Source organism: Cervus canadensis, chromosome 28 (genome assembly GCF_019320065.1).
Source record: "Cervus canadensis isolate Bull #8, Minnesota chromosome 28, ASM1932006v1, whole genome shotgun sequence".
In the NCBI taxonomy this organism is placed as follows: Eukaryota; Metazoa; Chordata; class Mammalia; order Artiodactyla; family Cervidae; genus Cervus; species Cervus canadensis.
Genome location: NC_057413.1, coordinates 41448531 through 41467551, shown reverse-complemented (window position 1 = coordinate 41467551; position 19021 = coordinate 41448531). Strand labels below are relative to the sequence as shown.

General features: G+C 42.3%; 2 protein-coding genes across 5 annotated transcripts in view; one reads left to right on the top strand and one right to left on the bottom strand.

The window, feature by feature from the left end:
* The window catches only part of MAPK14 (mitogen-activated protein kinase 14), a 74178-nt gene extending 58413 nt beyond the window's left edge, over nucleotides 1-15765 (bottom strand). Inside the window, exon 1 of one of the 3 annotated variants that reach the window (XM_043449312.1) lies at nucleotides 15253-15765. In XM_043449312.1, coding sequence (XP_043305247.1) covers nucleotides 15253-15368 — 116 coding nt within the window. In that variant the 5' untranslated portion in view covers nucleotides 15369-15765. The remainder of the gene's footprint in view (nucleotides 1-15252) is intronic. The other 2 variants (XM_043449313.1, XM_043449311.1) reach the window with 2 other exon arrangements.
* Nucleotides 15766-15924: 159 nt separating this feature from the next.
* Nucleotides 15925-19021, top strand: part of SLC26A8 (solute carrier family 26 member 8) — an 82959-nt gene continuing 79862 nt past the window's right edge. Inside the window, exon 1 of one of the 2 annotated variants that reach the window (XM_043449309.1) lies at nucleotides 15925-16271. The gene's annotated coding sequence lies outside the window, so the exon portion shown is untranslated. Of the gene's footprint in view, nucleotides 17812-19021 lie in introns of both variants that reach the window. The other variant, XM_043449310.1, reaches the window with a different exon arrangement.

Below are 19021 nucleotides of genomic sequence, written 5' to 3'. Positions count from 1 at the left end.
GAAGACAACACAATTCTACTCATTTTTGGAAGTAAATATTTAAATATATTAAAATCTGTTGTTGTTTAGTCACTAAGTGGTGTCCAACTCTTTTTTGTGACCCCATGGACTGTAGGCCACCAGGCTCCTCCTCCCTCCATGGGATTTCCCAGGCAAGAATACTGCAGTGGGCTGCCATTTCCTTCTCCGATTAAAATCTGTAGTTACACTGAATTAACAAATTCTCATTAATACACTAAATTAGCTAAAATATCTACTTGGGGAGAAATAATTTGCAAAGAGATAACATCTCCATACAATTTGAGGCTCTTTTCCAACTGAATCCAGGTTAACTAATGAGTTTTCAAAATATGCCTTCTAAATAACTAAGTAATTCAGATGACTAAGTGAACTTTCTCTTTACCTGTTATACTTGACACAAATTTCAACAAACACCATACTGGAAATATTTTTTTGACACATCTCTCTCTACTAGAGAAATCTACTTGTTCTTTCTTCTAAATTTAGACAAGTGTGCAAATATCACTGTACTTTTGATGCTTACGCTCTGACCCTCCATTTTGGAAATAATGTCATGAAACTAAGGGCTACTTTGTGCAAAAACTGAAGTTTATTATTTAAGAACTTTAAAAAATATTCTTCAGAATAGCAACGGATTTAAAACTGACTTTAAATCACAAAATGATCTACTTGCACTATATATAGTATTTTTAAATGGACTTCAGCTTCTTACAATTACACTTTCAGATTGATCAGGAGAAAACCAGATGTTATTAATACAGCTGTTACAAGTTCGTGCAATATGACCAATCCCCAGCTTTTTGGTTTCTAAAAAATACCTCTCAGAGACTTAAAACACAAATGATATATGAAAAATCTTATCGATAGATATATAGCCCACAATGGGAAAGTTACATAAATGATCACTTACCTTGCCTTCCAGACTTTACAGTTCAAAAACTTTTAGGCAAATTCAGTATTTTCATGAAAATCTCACTCAGATAGGAAAATATATTTGTGATAGGATTTACTAGAGACATTAGCCATGTGGCTGGCAGTCAGGGAATGGTAACATATATGCTAATGCTTGCCATTTCTAATCTGGTCCAATTCCTCCTGCAAAAGCTTCTAAACTATTGAAACAAAATTTTATTCACAACTGCTTCAATTTCTACTAGGCTGATGAAAAGTGAAGTGAAGTGAAAGTCGCTCAGTTGTGTCTGACTCTTTGCGACCCCATGGACTATACAGTCTGTGGAATTCTCCAGGCCAGAATACTGGAATGGGTAGCCTTTCCCTTCTCTAGGGGATCTTTCCAACCCAGGGATCAAACCCAGGTCTCCTGCATTGCAGGTGGATTCTTTACCAAGCTGATGAAAACTAACATTCAAATAATATAGAAATTCACTTAGGCATGCAATCTAAAAATCCCAAATCATTTGCAATTAAAATGCACTTACTCTTCATTTGCTGAAAGCTCCGTTTGAAAAACAGTAATTCTGTAAGATGTTTCTTCACTGAAGCTTTAAAAGCTCTGTGGTGTCAATTAACATAAATCTCTGACTGCCAATGTGAAGTATATATCTGCAACAGTTATCCCACGTTGAACGCAAAAATATTATACATGGATTATTTTACTTCTTTTATTGGGGATTATTTTCCAAAGTCTTGTTAGAATGTTGCCACCATGGATATGTATCTTCTCTACTTTTATGTGTTTGAAAATTTCAATAATACATGTTTTATAAGTTGTCATTAGTTTTTAACTCCTTTCAAGAAAATCTGAAATATTAAATAGACATCATATATTACGTTGTAACTATCAGGTATTGCCATCAATGAACTTTGCCTTGCTGCTACAATTAAGTCTTTTGCAGTAATAGTGTTCATAGGTTTCACATCCAGAAAAACACCCTACAAACATATGCTATGAACACGACTAGAGATGCACGTAACAGGCATTAACGTGACTTCACGACTTTCAGATTTTGCTATTTCTGTGACTCTCATATTAAATATATATTTTTACAGTAACACTTAAGAGTATTAATTATCTATCACTATATAATAAATTATCCCAAATTTTGCTGCCTTAAACAAGATTAGTATTTCAGTTTCTGTGAGTCAGGAATTCAGGAGCAGCTTAGCAAGGTAGTTCTGGCTCATGGTCCCTCCTGAAGCTGCTGTCAAGATGCTGGCCACTGCAAGAGTCATCTGACGGCCTGACTGAGGCTGGAGTATCCACTCCCCAGATGGTTCACTCAGTACTAGCAGGCCTTAGTTCTTTGCAATATGGACCTCTCCATAGGGCTGCTCCACAGGGCTTCTCAACATAGTAGCTGGCTTCCCTAAAGCAGTGGTTCTCAACAGAGGTCCCTCAGGAGACATCTCACCAGGGGGGTGTCTGGTGGGGATGAGAGGCGATGCTATTAGAATCTAGAGGGTAGAAGCCAGGGATACTGTTACATATCCTTCACAACAAAGAATTATCTGACCCCAAATACCAACAGTACTGAGGTTGAGAAACTGCCTCAGAGCAGATGATCTCAAAGAAAGACAAAGGCAGGAGTCACAATGTCTTTTATGACCTACCCTCAGAAGTCACACTCCATCATTTCTGCCACATTCTATACTTTAGAAATGTGAGTCACTAAATAACCGCCTTCACACAAGGGGAGGAGAATTAAATACTACTTCTTTGAAGCAGGAGTATCAAATATTTTTATATCATTACACTTAGCAATTTGATTTTTTAAATCAAAATACTGGAAAATATCTTGCTTACTTTTGCTAATACCATGTAAGTACTTTTTATTGTTCCAGGAAAAAAAAAAGTCACCAAAATTCCACTTAACAAAGCTATGTTTGCACCTCAGTGAATGGTCTTTCAATGATTTGATCTCAAAAAATTCTGCTAAGCATAAACACAGGCAGTCTCACATAGAGAAAAGTAAACTAGTAGTAAAAAGATTTCAGTTCTAGTTTTGGTTCTGGAACTTCCTAGCAGATGATCGTGGCCAAAGCGTCTATGAGTCTGCATCCAAATCAATAAATGGGGGTGTCGCTAGCCCTGCTTATCTTACAATGCTGTTTTGAGGCTCATATAAGATAATTATGTATGAACTACAACTTTATGAACAATAAAAGACAGGTAGTAAATGTTCCAAATGGATATGAATGTGTTACTATATAAGAGTTTCATGATCAGCTTCCAGCATGGGGTTTATCACATAGCAAATTCTCAATATGTGTTTTTAGATCTCTTACTCTGAAATTTGAAGTTGAGTGTATTTCTGAAGTAACAGTAAGATAGAGCAGTTATTAAAACATAAACGAGGGTTCAAATCCTTGATCATTTGTTATTATGCTATGGAAAACTAAAATATCATTTCTACAAGTTAAAATGCACATTTACTCAGCAGTTAATAGAATCTAAGAATTACTACAATCAGCAATATAATGCAGCCAATTCTTTAGAGACTGAACTGAAAAAAGACCAAGGTATTACTTTATATATTTGTTTCCCAATTTAGACTTTAAACGAGAGCAGAAGCTATAATGTATTTATCTGTTTATCCTTAAGAACATAATGCAAGATTAGTAAATAAATACCAAAGATCCTGACCTCAAGGAATTAAAAAGTCCAACTGGGGAGTCAGGTTGAACAGAAATGCACATAAATTACTAAAGACTTTTACAAAGCAACATATTTGCTTCCTACAATCCATTCTGTAATACTCTAATCAGATCAATTTTAAAATACTTCCTCTCCTACTTTACAACTCAAGAAACTATAGCTAGCTCTCCACTGCCTAGAAAAATGCAATTGCTTCAATCCTACTCCAGACCTAATTATTTCTGGAGGTAGGACCCAAGCACCTGTACGTTTAAAGGCTCCACAAGTGATTCTGAAGCACACATCGAATGAAAACCAGAAGTGGGTTCACCCTATCTGAGATATTCCTCCTGTCAGGCTAGTCCATCTCATATCCAATTTTCTTAGTTACGTTTTCTCCTATTACCTAAAAATGTTCCCTTTCTAGAAATGTTCCAAACACTACCCATCCTTCAAAATAATCCTGAAATCCTTCTTCCTCCATGAAACATTCTAGCTACTATAGCCCACTGGACCTCCAAATTTCTGTATACATCAATACTTTTAAAAAAATCTTATTCATTTATGTATCTGTCTGTGCCAGAACTTTGTTGCTGCTCGGGCTGTTTCTCTAGTTGCAGCAGGTGGGGGCTACTCTCTAGTTGCATGAGCTTCAGAAGCCGCAGCCCACAGGCTCAGTATTTACGGCTTCCAGGCTCTAGAGCACCAGCTCAGTAGTTGTGGCACATGGGCTTAGCTGCTCCACAGCATGTAGATCTTACCAGGTGAGGGATCAAACCTATGTCTCCTGCATTGGCAGGCAGATTCTTTACCACTGAGACACCAGGAAAGCCAGTATACATATATACACACACACATACATACATACATACATATATATACATATACACAAACACACCTTCCAGTGTATAAAAGAAACAGATACAACGCATTAGTGAACATATATATAAAGTGCAGTCGCTCAGTCATGTCCGACTCTTTGCAACCCTATGTACTGGGTTGCCATTTCCTTTTCCAGGGGATCTTCCCGACCCAGGGATCAAACCTGGGTCTCCCGCATTGCAGGCAGACACTTTACCATCTGAGCCACCTGGGAAGCCCCATATATATATATATATATATAAAACATATTCACTAATCTTTTATATCTGTTTCTTTTATACACTGGAAGCCATTAACACATTACACTGGAATGTCGAACAGATCTTTTTCACTAAAGCAAACCTATATAAAACTTAAGTACAAAAATATACATATTTCAAACTTCCAAAATTATGCTGCCTTAATACCAAGATACCCCACTCCAGTATTCTTGCCTGGAAACTCCCATGGATGGAGAAGCAGGGTAGGCTGCAGTCCATGGGGTCGCTAAGAGTCGGACACGACTGAGCGACTTCATTTTTCACTTTTAATACCTAGAGTTACAGAAATCTTTAGGAAACTGGCTCATTTCCTGATTGTAATTTTCATGACCACTGTCATTCAAGTGTTAATGAAAAGCTTCCTTCAAGTATTGGCTCCACATATCTAAGGCTGAACCATACAAGTTTATAACCTGAATCTAATCCTAAGGTAGTTAATATCTCAGAGACTGTCCTCAAGAAATATGTAGAAAAATAATCAGGGGGAGGCATGAAACATTACTTTTCAATAGCCTTGAAATCCAAAGGGACAGACATTCTTGACATTAGGTTTGGAACTATAAACTTGGATGTACAGTATATGAACAAGGCCATTGTTGAGACTGTATTGGACAATGAATTCAAAAGGAATATGCACAGAAAATATAGTGTTTCCTTTTGCAGGTGGAAAGTTCAACTTACCCTATCAAGTTTTCACTCAGGGCCAATCAATCCAAACATACAGGGTTTATAAACAGTGCTCAACCAAAGGTTATTTTGCCCCCAGATTACATGTGGCAATGTCTAGAAACATTTTTGGTTGTCACACAGGGGTTCTGACTGGCATCTAGTGGGTAGGGACACAGGGATGCTGTTAAATACCCAACAATGCACAAGACAGTCCCCACAACAACAAAAAATATCGGCCCAAGATGTCAACAGGATGAATAATCCTAGTGTTACACTATATTGGGGAGTGTAAACACAGCTTGATAGATGCTCATAATAGTTACTGTCTATTCTCTTAACTTGCTATTTTTTCCCCTTTTGCATCAGTTGAGTTCAGTTGCTCAGTCGTGTCCGACTCTTTGCAACCCCATGAACCGCAGCACGCCGGGCCTCCCTGTCCATCAGCAACTCCCGGAGTCCACCCAAACCCATGTCCATTGAGTCAGTGACGCCATCCAAGCATCTCATCCTCTGTTGTCCCCTTCTCCTCCTGCCCCCAATCTTTCCCAGCATCAGGGTCTTTTCCAATGAGACAGCTCTTCGCATCAGGTGGCCAAAGTATTGGAGTTTCAGCTTCAACATCAGTCTCTCTAATGAACACCCAGAACTGATTTCCTTTAGGATGGACTGGTTGGATCTCCTTGCAGCCCAAGGGACTCTCAAGAGTCTTCTCCAACACCACAGTTCAAAAGCATCAATTCTTTGGCGCTCAGCTTTCTATATAGTCCAACTCTCACATCCATACTTGACCACTGGAAAAACCATAGCCTTGACTAGACGGACCTTTGTTGACAAAGTTATGTCTCTGCTTTTTAATATTCTGTCTAGGTTGGTCATAACTTTCCTTCCAAGGAGTAAGCATCTTTTAATTTCATGGCTGCAGTTACCATCTGCAGTGATTTTGGAGCCCCCAAAAATAAAGTCTGACACTGTTTCCCCATCTATTTGCCATGAAGTGATGGCATCAACATAATTTAATTTATTGAGACTGCTAATTTCAAAGTAGATGATTCAAAGCATAAGGCATTTAGGACACTAACCTAGGAATCAGAAACTGAAGCAAGTCAAACTTGTAATGTCAAGTGAGGAAATTATTAAACTTCTAGCAATATAGGATACCAACACCAATATTTCGCTTCAGTTTAATACTAAGATCACTAAGGAGTCATATTTTACTATAACAAATGAGAAAGATAACTAAGATTTTCACCAGCATGTGGTAGCCTGGAGAAAAAAAACATAATTAGAAACTTATTATTCAAAAGTCTAAGTTCAAGAAGGTTCAAGCTACCTAACAATCCTATATGAGGGATTTGACAGAAGAGGGGAAAAAGAAATTGCTATTAGGGATATTAAGGATAAAGCAACTATTTATGAGAATAAAGTTATATTTACCACAAGGATAAAGAAATGTAACAATGAAGAGTTCAAAAAATACTGCATAAACCAGACACTTCAACTTAAGTGTCACCAGACAGACTTGGGGCATCGCATCTGGTCCCATCACCTCACGGCAAATAGAGAAAAAGCGGAAGCAGTGACAGATTTTATTTTCTTGGGCTCCAAAATCAGTGTGGACGGTGACTGCAGCCGTGAAATTAAAAGATGCTTGCTCTCTGGTAGGAAAGCTAAGATAAACCTAGATAGCATATTGAAAAGCAGAGAGATCACTTTGTCAACAAAGGTCCATATAATCAAAGTTATAGTTTTTCCAGGAGTCATGTACAGATGTGAGAGTTGGACCATAAAGAAGGCTGAGCACTGAAGAATTGATGCTTTCGAACTGTAGTGCTGAAGAACTCTTGAGAGTCCCTTGGACAGCAAGATCAAACCAGTAAATCCTAAAGAAATCAACCCTATTGGAAGGAATGATGCTGAAGCTGAGGCTCCAATACTTTGGCCACCTGATGCAAAGAGCCAACGCACTGGAAAAAATCCTGATGCTAGGAAAGACTGAAGGTAAAAGGAGAAGGGGGTGGCATAGGATGAGATGGTTAGACAGCATCATCAACTCAATGGACATGAATTTGAGCAAACTCCGGGAAACAGTGGAGGACAGGGGAGCCTGGTGTTCTGCAGTCCATGAGGTTGCAAAGAGTTGGACACGACTTAGCGACTGAACAACAGCAAACAATTTGCAGGTGAGAAGGTCAGAGACACTACACTATACAGAATTACAGAGCTGCATTAAGTATCTAGACCCTGGAGAAGGAAACAGCAACCTACTTCAGTATTCTTGCCAGGAAAATCCTAAGGACAGAGAAGCCTGGTGGGCGGCAGACTATGGGGTCACAAAGAGTTGGACACGCCTGAATGACTGAGCATGCATGCACCTAAGTGTCTAGAGGACTCTTATCCTCATCGTCCCTTTCTTCCCCAAGACACAGCCTCCCTGAGCCCTCAGCAGATCAAAAGAAGAAGTTCTGACCTCTTGTGGGCACATGCTGATGTCATCACTTTCTAGTTCTGAATCAGATGGAAAGGTCTCTGACAGAGATTTCAAACACATACCCTTGCAAAAAAAGTTGCCCTTGATGTACAAAAATCACCAGTATGTCATTAGATTCAACAGACACCAAAAAATCTAAAAGAAAATTTCAAGATAAGCATTAGAAATAGAAAAGTAGATTTGAGATGGCAACTAAAGCTGAAAGAACACAGAAAAGAAAAGCTACAAAGGACTTCCAAAAATAATCTCTGAGAAAGCAACACAAATGTGCCCCTTCTAGACTGCTGTTTTCAAAAGCAAGAACCCTTTCTGCTTTTTTGTTTTTTTTCAATTTTTATAAACAGAACACCTCCAACAGTGCTTTAGCACTGGCCAAGCTAAATTAATGAAGTTAAGAAAGCAAAGAAGAAATTGGTGTGGGTTTTTTCATGATTTTTTTTTTTTTTTTGGTATAATGATGTGTGATGCCTATACTCTGGCCCTTAAGCTTGGGAAAGCACAGACGCATCCTTGTGGGTAGACTGACAGTCAGACACACGCACTCACGTATCTTCCTTTGTGTCCCAGGCACAGTGACAATGTCACCAAGGCCTAAGAGGAGAAGGTTTTGAGGAAAACAAGGAAATCTGTAACATCATTCAAAGCAACAGGAGCCAACATGCTCAGGGTATAAAATTACTCAGACAGCAGGCTTAGACAAAATAAACACTTGTTCTATTACCTTTTTGTTATGTTGTCATGGGAATCTGTGTTTAGGAATACTTATTTTCTGCAACTAGATGATAGAGCCATAAAAGGGGGATGGCTTTCATAAGAGAAAGAAACTTTTATCTGTAAAGGCAGAAAAGAAAATAAATAAATCCTACAGGTCTTTAATGGGCCACATGTGTAGAACCTTTCAATCCATAAGATTTATTCAAGTTAACAGAGACGTTCATTGGGGGCTCGGAGCCAAAACATTGTTAACAGGTAATAATAATCCAACAGCTACTAAAATTATTGTAATAGCAGAAAGGCAGAGGAATGTAAAGCAGATACATGGCCAAATAAAACAGAAAATAAATGAGATCTTAAGAGCTGAAAGAAGGTAAAAATGACTTTTTAAAAATAACCCAATAGTAAAAAAAAAAATAAATAAAAAATAACCCAATAGTAAGAAAAAACCTAGAAGCCCAAACAAGTTAGAAAACATTCAACCTGCCAGCAGGCTAATCTTCTTTTGTCACCAGAAGTCTAGAGCTAATCTCTTTGCTCCCTTCCATTTGGCAACAGAAACCTGAAAAGTGAAGTAAGCTTCACATGTTATTTAAAGAGCTAGATCAGAGTACCCTGAATTTCTAGGGCCCACCGAAAAGTACTGGCTCGGGGACACTGAACCTTCTGGAAGGAGCATGGGTCACGGCTGCTCACCAATTCATCTGACTCCTCCACTCCGTCCTAAAGTACGATTGGCACTTCTGAATGGGTAAGAAACAGAAATGAAAAAGCAGGGACCCCAGTGCAGAGTGAGCTCGGAGAATAGGGCCTTTGCATGTGGTGATCCCTCAGCACGGAATGTTCTTCCTTCCCAGTCAAGTCCAACCAGTGTCTATCACTTCCTTCAGGTCTTTGCTCAGCTGTCACTGGGTCCCTGAGGCCTAGCTCGTCTACCCTGCTTAAAGTGATCCAGCGATCCAGGACTCCCTTCCTTTTCCTTCCTTCATTTTCCCCATGGGGCTTATCACCTGACCTGTTATGAATCTTAATTACTTAGTTACTGTCTACCCCTGTTCCCCTTCCCCTATAGCTTCTTACAGGCAGAAATTTTCATGTTTTGCTCACACTCCATCCCTAGCACCTAAAAAGTGACACCCCACCCCCCCCACACACACACCAGGTGTTCAAAGTATCAGTAAAACACACGAGAGTCCTATCCTCAGGGAGATGAGCATGAACCCGTCCTCCTCCATCTTTAACTCCACAACCATACACCCTATAAGACCCCAAAGTTGAGACCTATCCATCTGTCCAAGGCCAAAACTTCGGCGTCATTTTGGACTCCTCTCTTCTGTACTTTTTTCTCCCCAACATTCAGCCTAGGAGCCAAGTATGTCAGAACCCAGGATTCACCGTCAAAAGTGCAGAATCTACAAAACACCACCTACTTCCTCCCTAGAATAAATTATTTAAAGGCTAAAATGCTGGGAAATTGGTTAACTTTATAAAATCTTAATGCACCCAAACTTACTTTAAGGAAACACTATGCAAAGACAACTACTTCTAATACTAAAAGCTTCATTTACTTAAACAAACAAACAAAAACTTCAGGTTTAGAAGTTCTGTTTTCATTTGTCCTGAAGAAACACATGAATCACTTCCAAGTACATGATAACCATGAAAAGATTTCTAGGTTTCAGAGCCAAGGGAACCCACTTCATAACAAGGTGTGTTTTTCTGTTGTTTGTTTGGTTTTTTTTTTTTTTTTTTTTTAGCTCTACAGTAATTATACCTCTTGGATAGGAAAAAATCAATACCAAATTTCACAGCAAAGAGCAAAAATCCAAGGTATTTTCAAAGGCCTAGAGAAGCAGTTATTTCTATTTATATCCTATACTTACATAACAGAAACATGTACAGATAGTCTCAACTTTCCAAAATGCACACAGAGGAATTTCAAACCAAAGGGATTCATAAATTCAGGAATTAACTGTTTGCACTGATAATTCTTTGGGAACTGGTCCATCAATTCTGAGGAAGAGATGTGACTTTAATAAGTCATTACCTCAGGTTAGCCAGGTTTACACTGGTGGGATTGGTTAGTCATAGCTCTACTATTTCAAATGACCCAGCAACCCCTTTCTTCTCAAAAGGAGGGTGCAGAGAGGCAAACAGCATCCGGGAAGGCGCCACCAGTCTTAGCAGCCTAATGCATAGGAAAGGAGGATTCTGAAGTATTGAAATCACAGAACCAAATCCAAAGCAGTATTGGATACCATTCCTTTAACAAGTCCAGCTCCTCATCTATAAAACTAGGTTAATGCTAGCCTTCAGAGCCAGTGAAAACTGAATAATGCTTTGAATGCAAATACATTATAAAGTATAAAATCCCATAAACATGTTTGTTAATACTAAAGTGAGATATTACTAGATCTTTGAGGCTAAAGTAGAGGGAAACGAAGGCAGAGGAGTCCTCAGTATCAAGGAATGAAACTGGCTGAGAGGTTCAGGATACCCTTATTTTCAAATGAGGCCGGTGGAAAACGGGAATCTTACAATGACTTTATAGCCAACTTAAACGAACTCTTTCTTTAAAGTCTTTACATATCAATAATACAAATATTTTGCCATTGTGTTTAAATATTTATCGGCTGGTACTGGTAACATGCAGCCAATCACCTTGCTTTTGGTTACAAAGAAGAGCAAATGGAAAGAAAGATCAGCATGGGCTTACTACCCCACTAGAAAAATAACAGGCTACCCCTCTCACTCCAGTACTCTTGCCTGGAAAATTCCATTGATGGAGGAGCCTGGTAGGCTACAGTCCATGGGGTCGCAAAGAGTCGGACACAACTGAGCGACTTCACTTTCTTTCTTTCTATAGTTCCTTTTGGAGAAGGAAATGGCCACCCACTCCAGTGTTCTCGCCTGGAGAATCCCATGGACGGAGGGACCTGATGGGCTACAGTTTATGGGATTGCAAAGAGTCAGACATGACTAAGCAACTAACACACACACACATACCCCTCTCACTGATTAGGAGTCAGTAAAGTCACCTCTGCACACTCTATAATGACATTCTTTTATTTATTTGTGCCCTGGCTCATGCTTTTTTTTAAAAAGATTTAAAATGATGAGTGGCTATTAATACTAGAAAACTTAGCTTCACTTATCTTTATTACATTCATTTTCACAAAGCATTTAGGATGTTGGATTTGACCTCTTAGTAAATTTTGCCATTCTTTTACCAAAGTTTTGGAATATACTGATGATAAATATAAACAGCACAGAACAATGCCCAGAACATAGAAAGCAATCCATGAAATGCAGTTATTATTCACATCACACTATAAACCCTACCAGGGAATGAACTGTCTTTGTCTTGTTTAACAGTCTAACTCAAGAAACCTAGCCTGCTATCTGGTCCATGAGTGCTAAGTCATTTCAGTCATGTCTGACTCTTTCCTATGGACTGTAGCCCACCAGCCTCCTCTGTCCATGGGGAGTCTCCGGGCAAGAATACTGGATTGGTTTACCATTTCTTCCTCCACAGGATCTTCCCCACTCAGGGATCAAACTTGTGTCTCCTGCATTGGCAGGCGGGTTCTTTACCACTAGCACCACCTGGGACGCCCCTAAAGATGTGTGCGTGCTAAGTTGCTGGTCCACAGTTGGTACTCAATAAATATTATTTAATAAGTGATTAAATATGATTTAAGAATAATTCTGATCTCTCACCTGTTTTATGGTTACCACCTCCTACAATCAAAGGCAAGAGTCTGGAAAACCCATACACCAGAGGAAAGGCATTTAAGTTCCTGTTTATATTTCCTTAAACTCACCACAAAGATCCTCCCCCGCCCCTTTAGTCCCCAAACCACAAAATCAATGCTTTGCAACACCATACTCTTGAACAATTTTGCTTCATTTCCCCTCACTGACAGCACACAAAGTTCCTTAAAGTTGCAAGCTTCAGTTTAGTTCCCTTTACCCCTTAAGAAGGAAAGGAATATTTGTAAAACTCTAATACTCAAATTTCTATTTCGATTCCTTGATCTTTAATTCACGATTAGTTATCACACTTGCTTTACTAGATACTTAGTACAAATGAAAACACTGAAAATTGGCTTCATATTTTTTTTAATTTTTAAAGTTAACACATCAAAGTGTATCACACTTCAGAGCAATCAAATTAGGAAACTGACACACTATTTCAGTGACGTTGCATTCCTTGAAATACTTTCAGAGATTCTTTTTTGGAACAGACTTCAATCCAGTTCTACAAGTCACACAGGAAATTCCGTGTCATTACTTAATGGTTACAACTCCTATTTGACCTCAAACAGTATCACCAACCTGGCTGCCTAATCTTTTTCACCAGACTTGAGTCCAAATTCTCTAAATTATTTGGATTCAATCTAACTTGTTATTTCCTAAAATCAAATCTGCTCTCAAAAAAATGAAGATAGTGAAAAATAACACAGGCTCCAAAGTGGATTCTAAGAGAAGATTAAAAAACATTTTTTTTTCTGCCACACCTGAAAGCTGCTGACTGAAAGAACAACTTGAAATAACTACTCTGAATGAGATAACACATGTGAATGTAAATTCTGATATTTTCAATCCAAAATCAACTACACTTGTTTATGGTCAATTATCACATAACATTGGTTATTTTTCTCCACCAATATGTTATAGGTTACACCTTAAATACCCTTAGCAGAACTGCCTCCACAGAAAGACACACAAGAAACTTAACAGAGGTTGTCTCTTGAGAAAAGAACTAGTACAACCGGAGAAAGAGAAACTTTTCACTGTCTTTCTATGCCTTTTACATTTTATACAATGTGAATGTATTACCTACTTTTAAAACCTGTTTAACAAAATTACTTCCAAGTGTCAGTTTTGATGGCTTCTATAAACCAGAAAGATAAAGCACTAAAAAATGTGGAGTTCGTGTTTTATCAGCACTTCACTGGATCTCTAGTGCCAGGGCTGAGTTATTCACATCAATTGTAGGGAAACCTTGCAAGCAGTTGAGTCGTAATGCTCCACTAAAGTTTAAACAATAATGATTGGAAACAAAAATTCAGTACCACAAAAATTAATGTGTCAATTCCAGAATGAAAACTGGTGGTAAACAAGTGAGCTGTTAAAGGAGCAATGATCCAAACACATCTTCGAAAATTAGCAAATCAACAGCACGCTATAAAAATGGAAAAAAGATGTCAAGCATAGGGCCATCAGCGACATCACTCAAGCAGTCTGAACTAGAAAATGCAATATGATCTGTTGCTGGACACAATTGCACAATCTCAATTACCCAGAAGATTCTACCAAACAGGAAATTCATGCTGGGGCTTTAAGAAACACAGGAATTATATTTAAAGATGAACCAGTCTAAAAGCCTGGAATCTGCCGCGAAACAAAAAACTAATTTTGTAGACCTCTTTGCAAATAATGCATGCAGAGGAATTACATGCAATAGCTTCAGATCAGCTCTCAAATAACACAAAATCTAAAATACAGTGTATAAAACCTTACAAGTTAGAAAAGTTAGTGAACTGAGGTCTGGAAATTTTACAGTAGTGTTTAATTTAAAAGACATTCATAGTGTGAATTAAAGCTGAAAAGTGTCTCTTCCTTCCTTGGCTATATACTCCATATCCCATGAAAACCATTATGTACCTCTCAGGCTGTGTGCAGATTAAGTTCTCTGCAAACCCTCTAAGGGACTTTAAAAAACAGTGTTTCACAAGAGTTATCACGATTAAAAAATATTTATAAGACATAGCAGCATTGTTAATAACTTTTTGATCCTGAGGGCGTCCAACGGATCTGAACCTCACTTGCTCCAAAGGAGAAAATTGTTTTGTCAAACAATACTTAAAATGAGCAGTGGTATGTGACTAATCAGCGAGGCCGCCAGCTTCTCAAGCTGCAGTGTGTTTGCAGCACTCCCACCACCCCCCACTCTGCGAAAAGGAAATACGCTTTCAACTGAATCGGAAACACACTACTCAAGCTGGCACAGGGCTCACCGAGATAAAGTCGGTATTTTAAGCTCCCTGGATAGCTGCTAATTCAAGTGCGAATTCAAAAAGAATCCTTCTCAAAATGCAATTTCGACAGAGGTTTGCAAAAAAGCCCGGACTCAACGCCCTTCGTCTTCAGTTTTGTTCAGATGACCGCAGTCGAGCTTTGCCCTTCTGCTTCTCCGAGCAGCTCCCCGGGTTTGTCTGCTCCGAGGGCAGGCACATCTCGAGAGAGTCCTTCTGCTCGGTGCCAGCAGGGAGACCTCCGAAGAGGGACCCGTGTTCCTGCCCCCGCAGCAGCACCCACCCCCCCCACCCCCGCCAAGGGAACGCGCAGGGTGCGAGTCAGGGCCCGGCTCCAACACCATGACCCACCGCCCACCGCGGACCTGCGTCCTACACACAGCTGACCATCTACGTGGGCGTGCAGGGCGGGGGTGCAAGGGGGACAGGGAGTGCAGGACAGGGGGCGAAGAGGGCTGGGATGCCCTCCCCCCAAGGAAAATTCCTGCCGCTGGGTGCATTGCTGAGCCGTGGGGGCAGGCCTGACTCTGGGGCATACGGAGCCACCCAGCCCAGCGAGGCCCCCGGCCCGGTGACACTCACCACACGGAGCCATAGGCGCCGGAGCCCACCGGGGACAGGTTCTGGTAACGTTCGGGCACCTCCCAGATGGTCTTGTTCAGCTCCTGCCGGTAGAACGTGGGCCTCTCCTGAGACATCTTCCAGCGGTGGCCGCGGGGCGAGGAGGTGGCCCTTGCGGGGCCCCGCCTGCACCCGCACCCGCTTCCCCTGACCTCGTAGCCCGCCCGGCCGGGCGGGGAACCCTGCGCTGGCCGCCCGCGCAGGTGCGGCTGCGGCGACCCTGACGACTCCCGCGCGCGCGCGCGCGCTGCCCCTGTCAGCCGCAGCGGCTGGACGCGCCTCACCGACGGCGGGAGAAGCCCTGCGAAGGGCCGGGGCACGCTCCGGGGCCCTGGGCTGGCGCCCCGCCCAGCTCTCCCTGCACTCTCTCCACACAGGGCCGACTCCCGGCTGCGCGGCCGGGTCACAGCTCCAGCTGCAGCGCCCGCGGAGCTTCCAGTGGTCGCCTTTCCCAGAGCCAGCGAACAGGAGCCTCCCGCCGTGCTCTCGCGAGATCAGCTCCAGGACCTCTCCTCGAGCCGAGATTTTACCCAATATGGAACCTGCCCGCGGGAGGGGGGGTTGATGAAGGGAGAGCGCAAGAGAAGTAATTCTCGCGAGAAGAGAGCAACAGCTGGCCCCTAGAGGCAGGAACTCCTAGGGATTGCTCTCCTTTAGCGCGCGAAGGCGGACCCGGGAAGGAGGGGAGAAACAGACGACACAGGCCGCGCGCGCCCCACCGTGGTCGGCGGGGCAAGTGCTTGGCTCCCTGTTGGAAAGAGACAGTGACAAATCAATCGGGTGTCTGGGAAAAGAGCCAGAAGACCTTTGAACGGTGGGTAGTCACTAGCAGCTGAGCACCTGCTCGGCGGAAAACCCCCAATTTCCAAGAAGTACTTGCATAAAAAAAGAGAAAGATTCCGGCCAGAAAGCCGTTGCAGTCCCGTCTGCTCAAGGACATACGCTTACTCTTCGGAATGCTGACGAAACCTGTCCCAAAGGTAAATATTAGCCCTGAATTAAGGTTGAGGTTTTTTCACCCAAACACTTCTAGTAGTTCTCAAACTTTTAAGTGCAGAAGAAGCACCTTGGGCGCTTAAAATTGCACAACGAGTTTGGTTAGATGGGTCCCAGAGGGACGCCAAGACTGTGCATTTTTACAATGTGCGCCAAGTTCAGAAAAGTCCTTGGTATCTCCCTTGGAGAAACATTTTTAAAACCTTTACCCTGAAGGCTTGAAACCGATTCCTACCTTGAAGAACTTCCAGCAAAGAGGGTTTTAAGAATTGTAATCATGCCTCTCAGAGTAAGAACAGTGCAGACAGTGGTTTTCTGGCAGTGTCCTGTTGGGCAAGTCAATTGACCTTTCTTAGACCTTAGTTCCAGTATATGCAAAAAAGAATTGCTGCCCTACATTCCCACCTGAAAGCTGAACAAGATAATAAATGTGAATGGGCAAGGTATTATAACCCCATACCTTCACCTCACTATTAACCTATTCCTACCCTGAAACTTGTTACAATAAGCAGAATTGGACCCTATCTTATTCTTGGTCATTTCTTTTAGAAATAACTGGGTTAAGCCAGGACACTTTCCATCACTATCCATGACTATTCTCTTTTGTGTTATGCATCCCTTGAAGTGCTCAAATTTTGCCTATCTTGTCCCAGCATCTAGCTCAGGGCCTCGAACATAGAAGTTACTCCATAAATATTTGTTGAGCAAATTATGAACAAGAACGTGATCTCAACTTAGGAGGCAGTGCAGGATCATCAGTTCTCAAGGAAAAATAAAACCCAAAACAAGGGTCATGGGTGATTTGCGGAAAGCTTTCTTTGGATTCAGTGTGACAGCCTAGATTCTCTTGCCTTAGAAGACATGTTGCTTAAAAATGTTCCAAGCCAAACTGCAGATAGTGAGCTTTCTAAGAAGTATTGGAGGTAGAAGGAGGAAGCAAGAGCAAAAATGCAGCTGTAAAGATATGAGAGGTAAGAGTGGGGGATCAAGGTGAGCGCATGGATAAAAGGGAGAAAACTTGTAAGCTGGAATTCTAAGAAATTCATGTATTTATCCAACAAATTAGGATGATGACATGAGAGTGACCAAAAGGGTAAAGAGGAGCGATACACTCACTCACTCAGCAAATTTATATTGAATGCCTACTAGGTACCAGGCACTTCTAATGGAAAATTGGTTAAAAGGCAGATAGCGGCTGCCTACACAGAGCCTACAGTGAATAGCGGTGCAATCATTCAATTCTTCAACACAAATTTATCAAGCACTTACTAGATCTACCACATTGCTTTGGCACCAATGATACAGCAAATAAGAAAGACATAAAAATTCCTGCCCTTCTGGGGATGAGACAGATTACAAAAAGGTATAGGTAGGGACTTCCGGTTGGTCCAGTGGCTCAGACTCCATGCTCCTGAAGTAGAGCGCCTGGGTTGATCCCTGGTGGGGGAACTAGATCCCACTTGCAGCTAGGAAGATGGAAGGTCCACCTGCCGCATCTAAATCCTGATGCGGCTAAATAAAGACGTAAGTATATATTTTAAAGCCATAGGTAAAGTGAATAATATATTAGACATTACTACAGCAATCAAGCAAGTGGAAAACTGCAACTGGTCAAAGAGGGAATGCAAGGCGCAGGGAGACAGTGACAGGGAGTGAGCTTCGGTCGGAGGTTAAGGGGTCCTGGGAAGGAGCTGGGCAGGAGAGCATCCTCCAGTCGGGGTTGGAGATCTCGGCGACCGTCTTAGCCTCCAGTTTCCTCCTGCGTCTTCTGTCCCCAAGAGTCGTCGGGAGACTTAGAGTGAATCACTTAGGCCAAGTGCGGCGCGCGAGGCCTGGCATCAAGAAGGCCCGCGGGTTCGGCCGCAACGGCTCGGGAACCGCCGGCGTCCGCGTCCACAGCGCCGCCCGCCCGGCCAAAGCTGCCTCCGGCTCCAGCGCCCGCCCTCCCGCCGCAGCCCGGGAACCAGGTGAGCCGAGGGACCCGGGGAGCCGCCCGGGGCCCGGGGCCGGGGCTGCAGGTGGTGGCGGCGGCGGGGCCCGGGCTCCGGCGTTAGGTGCGGGGACCACTCCGCCCAGCCCCCGCGTTACACTCGGAAGTCCCTGGGCCGCTGTCAACGCAGGGTCAGGCTCGTCGAGGGCACTCAGTCAGTGTTTGCGGAATGAATGAATGACGGTCGTCCCTGGGAGCTTCTCTCTCTCTGTGCGGTCGCTGCTTTTGAAAGTCCATGAGGAAAGACGGCGCGTGCGTTTGGCAGGCTGACTCCTTCCACACTCGTTGGTCTGAAGTCATAAGCCCCAGAACTGGTCTGCTGCCCGAGTCTCCCCCTGATCAACGCACCCCGCCGCCATCCTCCTCCTCCCGAGGCTTGACTGCCCAGTTGCGCCCCTTCTGCTTTTTAGACCTCACTGCTGTTCTTCTTGTTCCTTCTAACTGAGCCTCCACTCCCACCTCTCTTAGCCCCTTTCTCTTCCTTTCAAGTTCTGTTGATGGATCGCAGCAACCCCTTCCCCAACATCCCCACCCCAACAATGAGTTTCTCTCCAACCAGCCCATTGGTAATACTCACACCAGGTCGCATTAAAGGCAGTGTGCCGGATGGTCAGCTCCTTGAGGGCCGTCCTCTGATCATTCATCCCCAGACACTAGACCAAGTGACGGAAAGGTACTGAAAGCAATGCCCTTTGCTTGTGCCTTTCTTTTTCCACATACATTCCACCATAAAAGCGTAGTTAG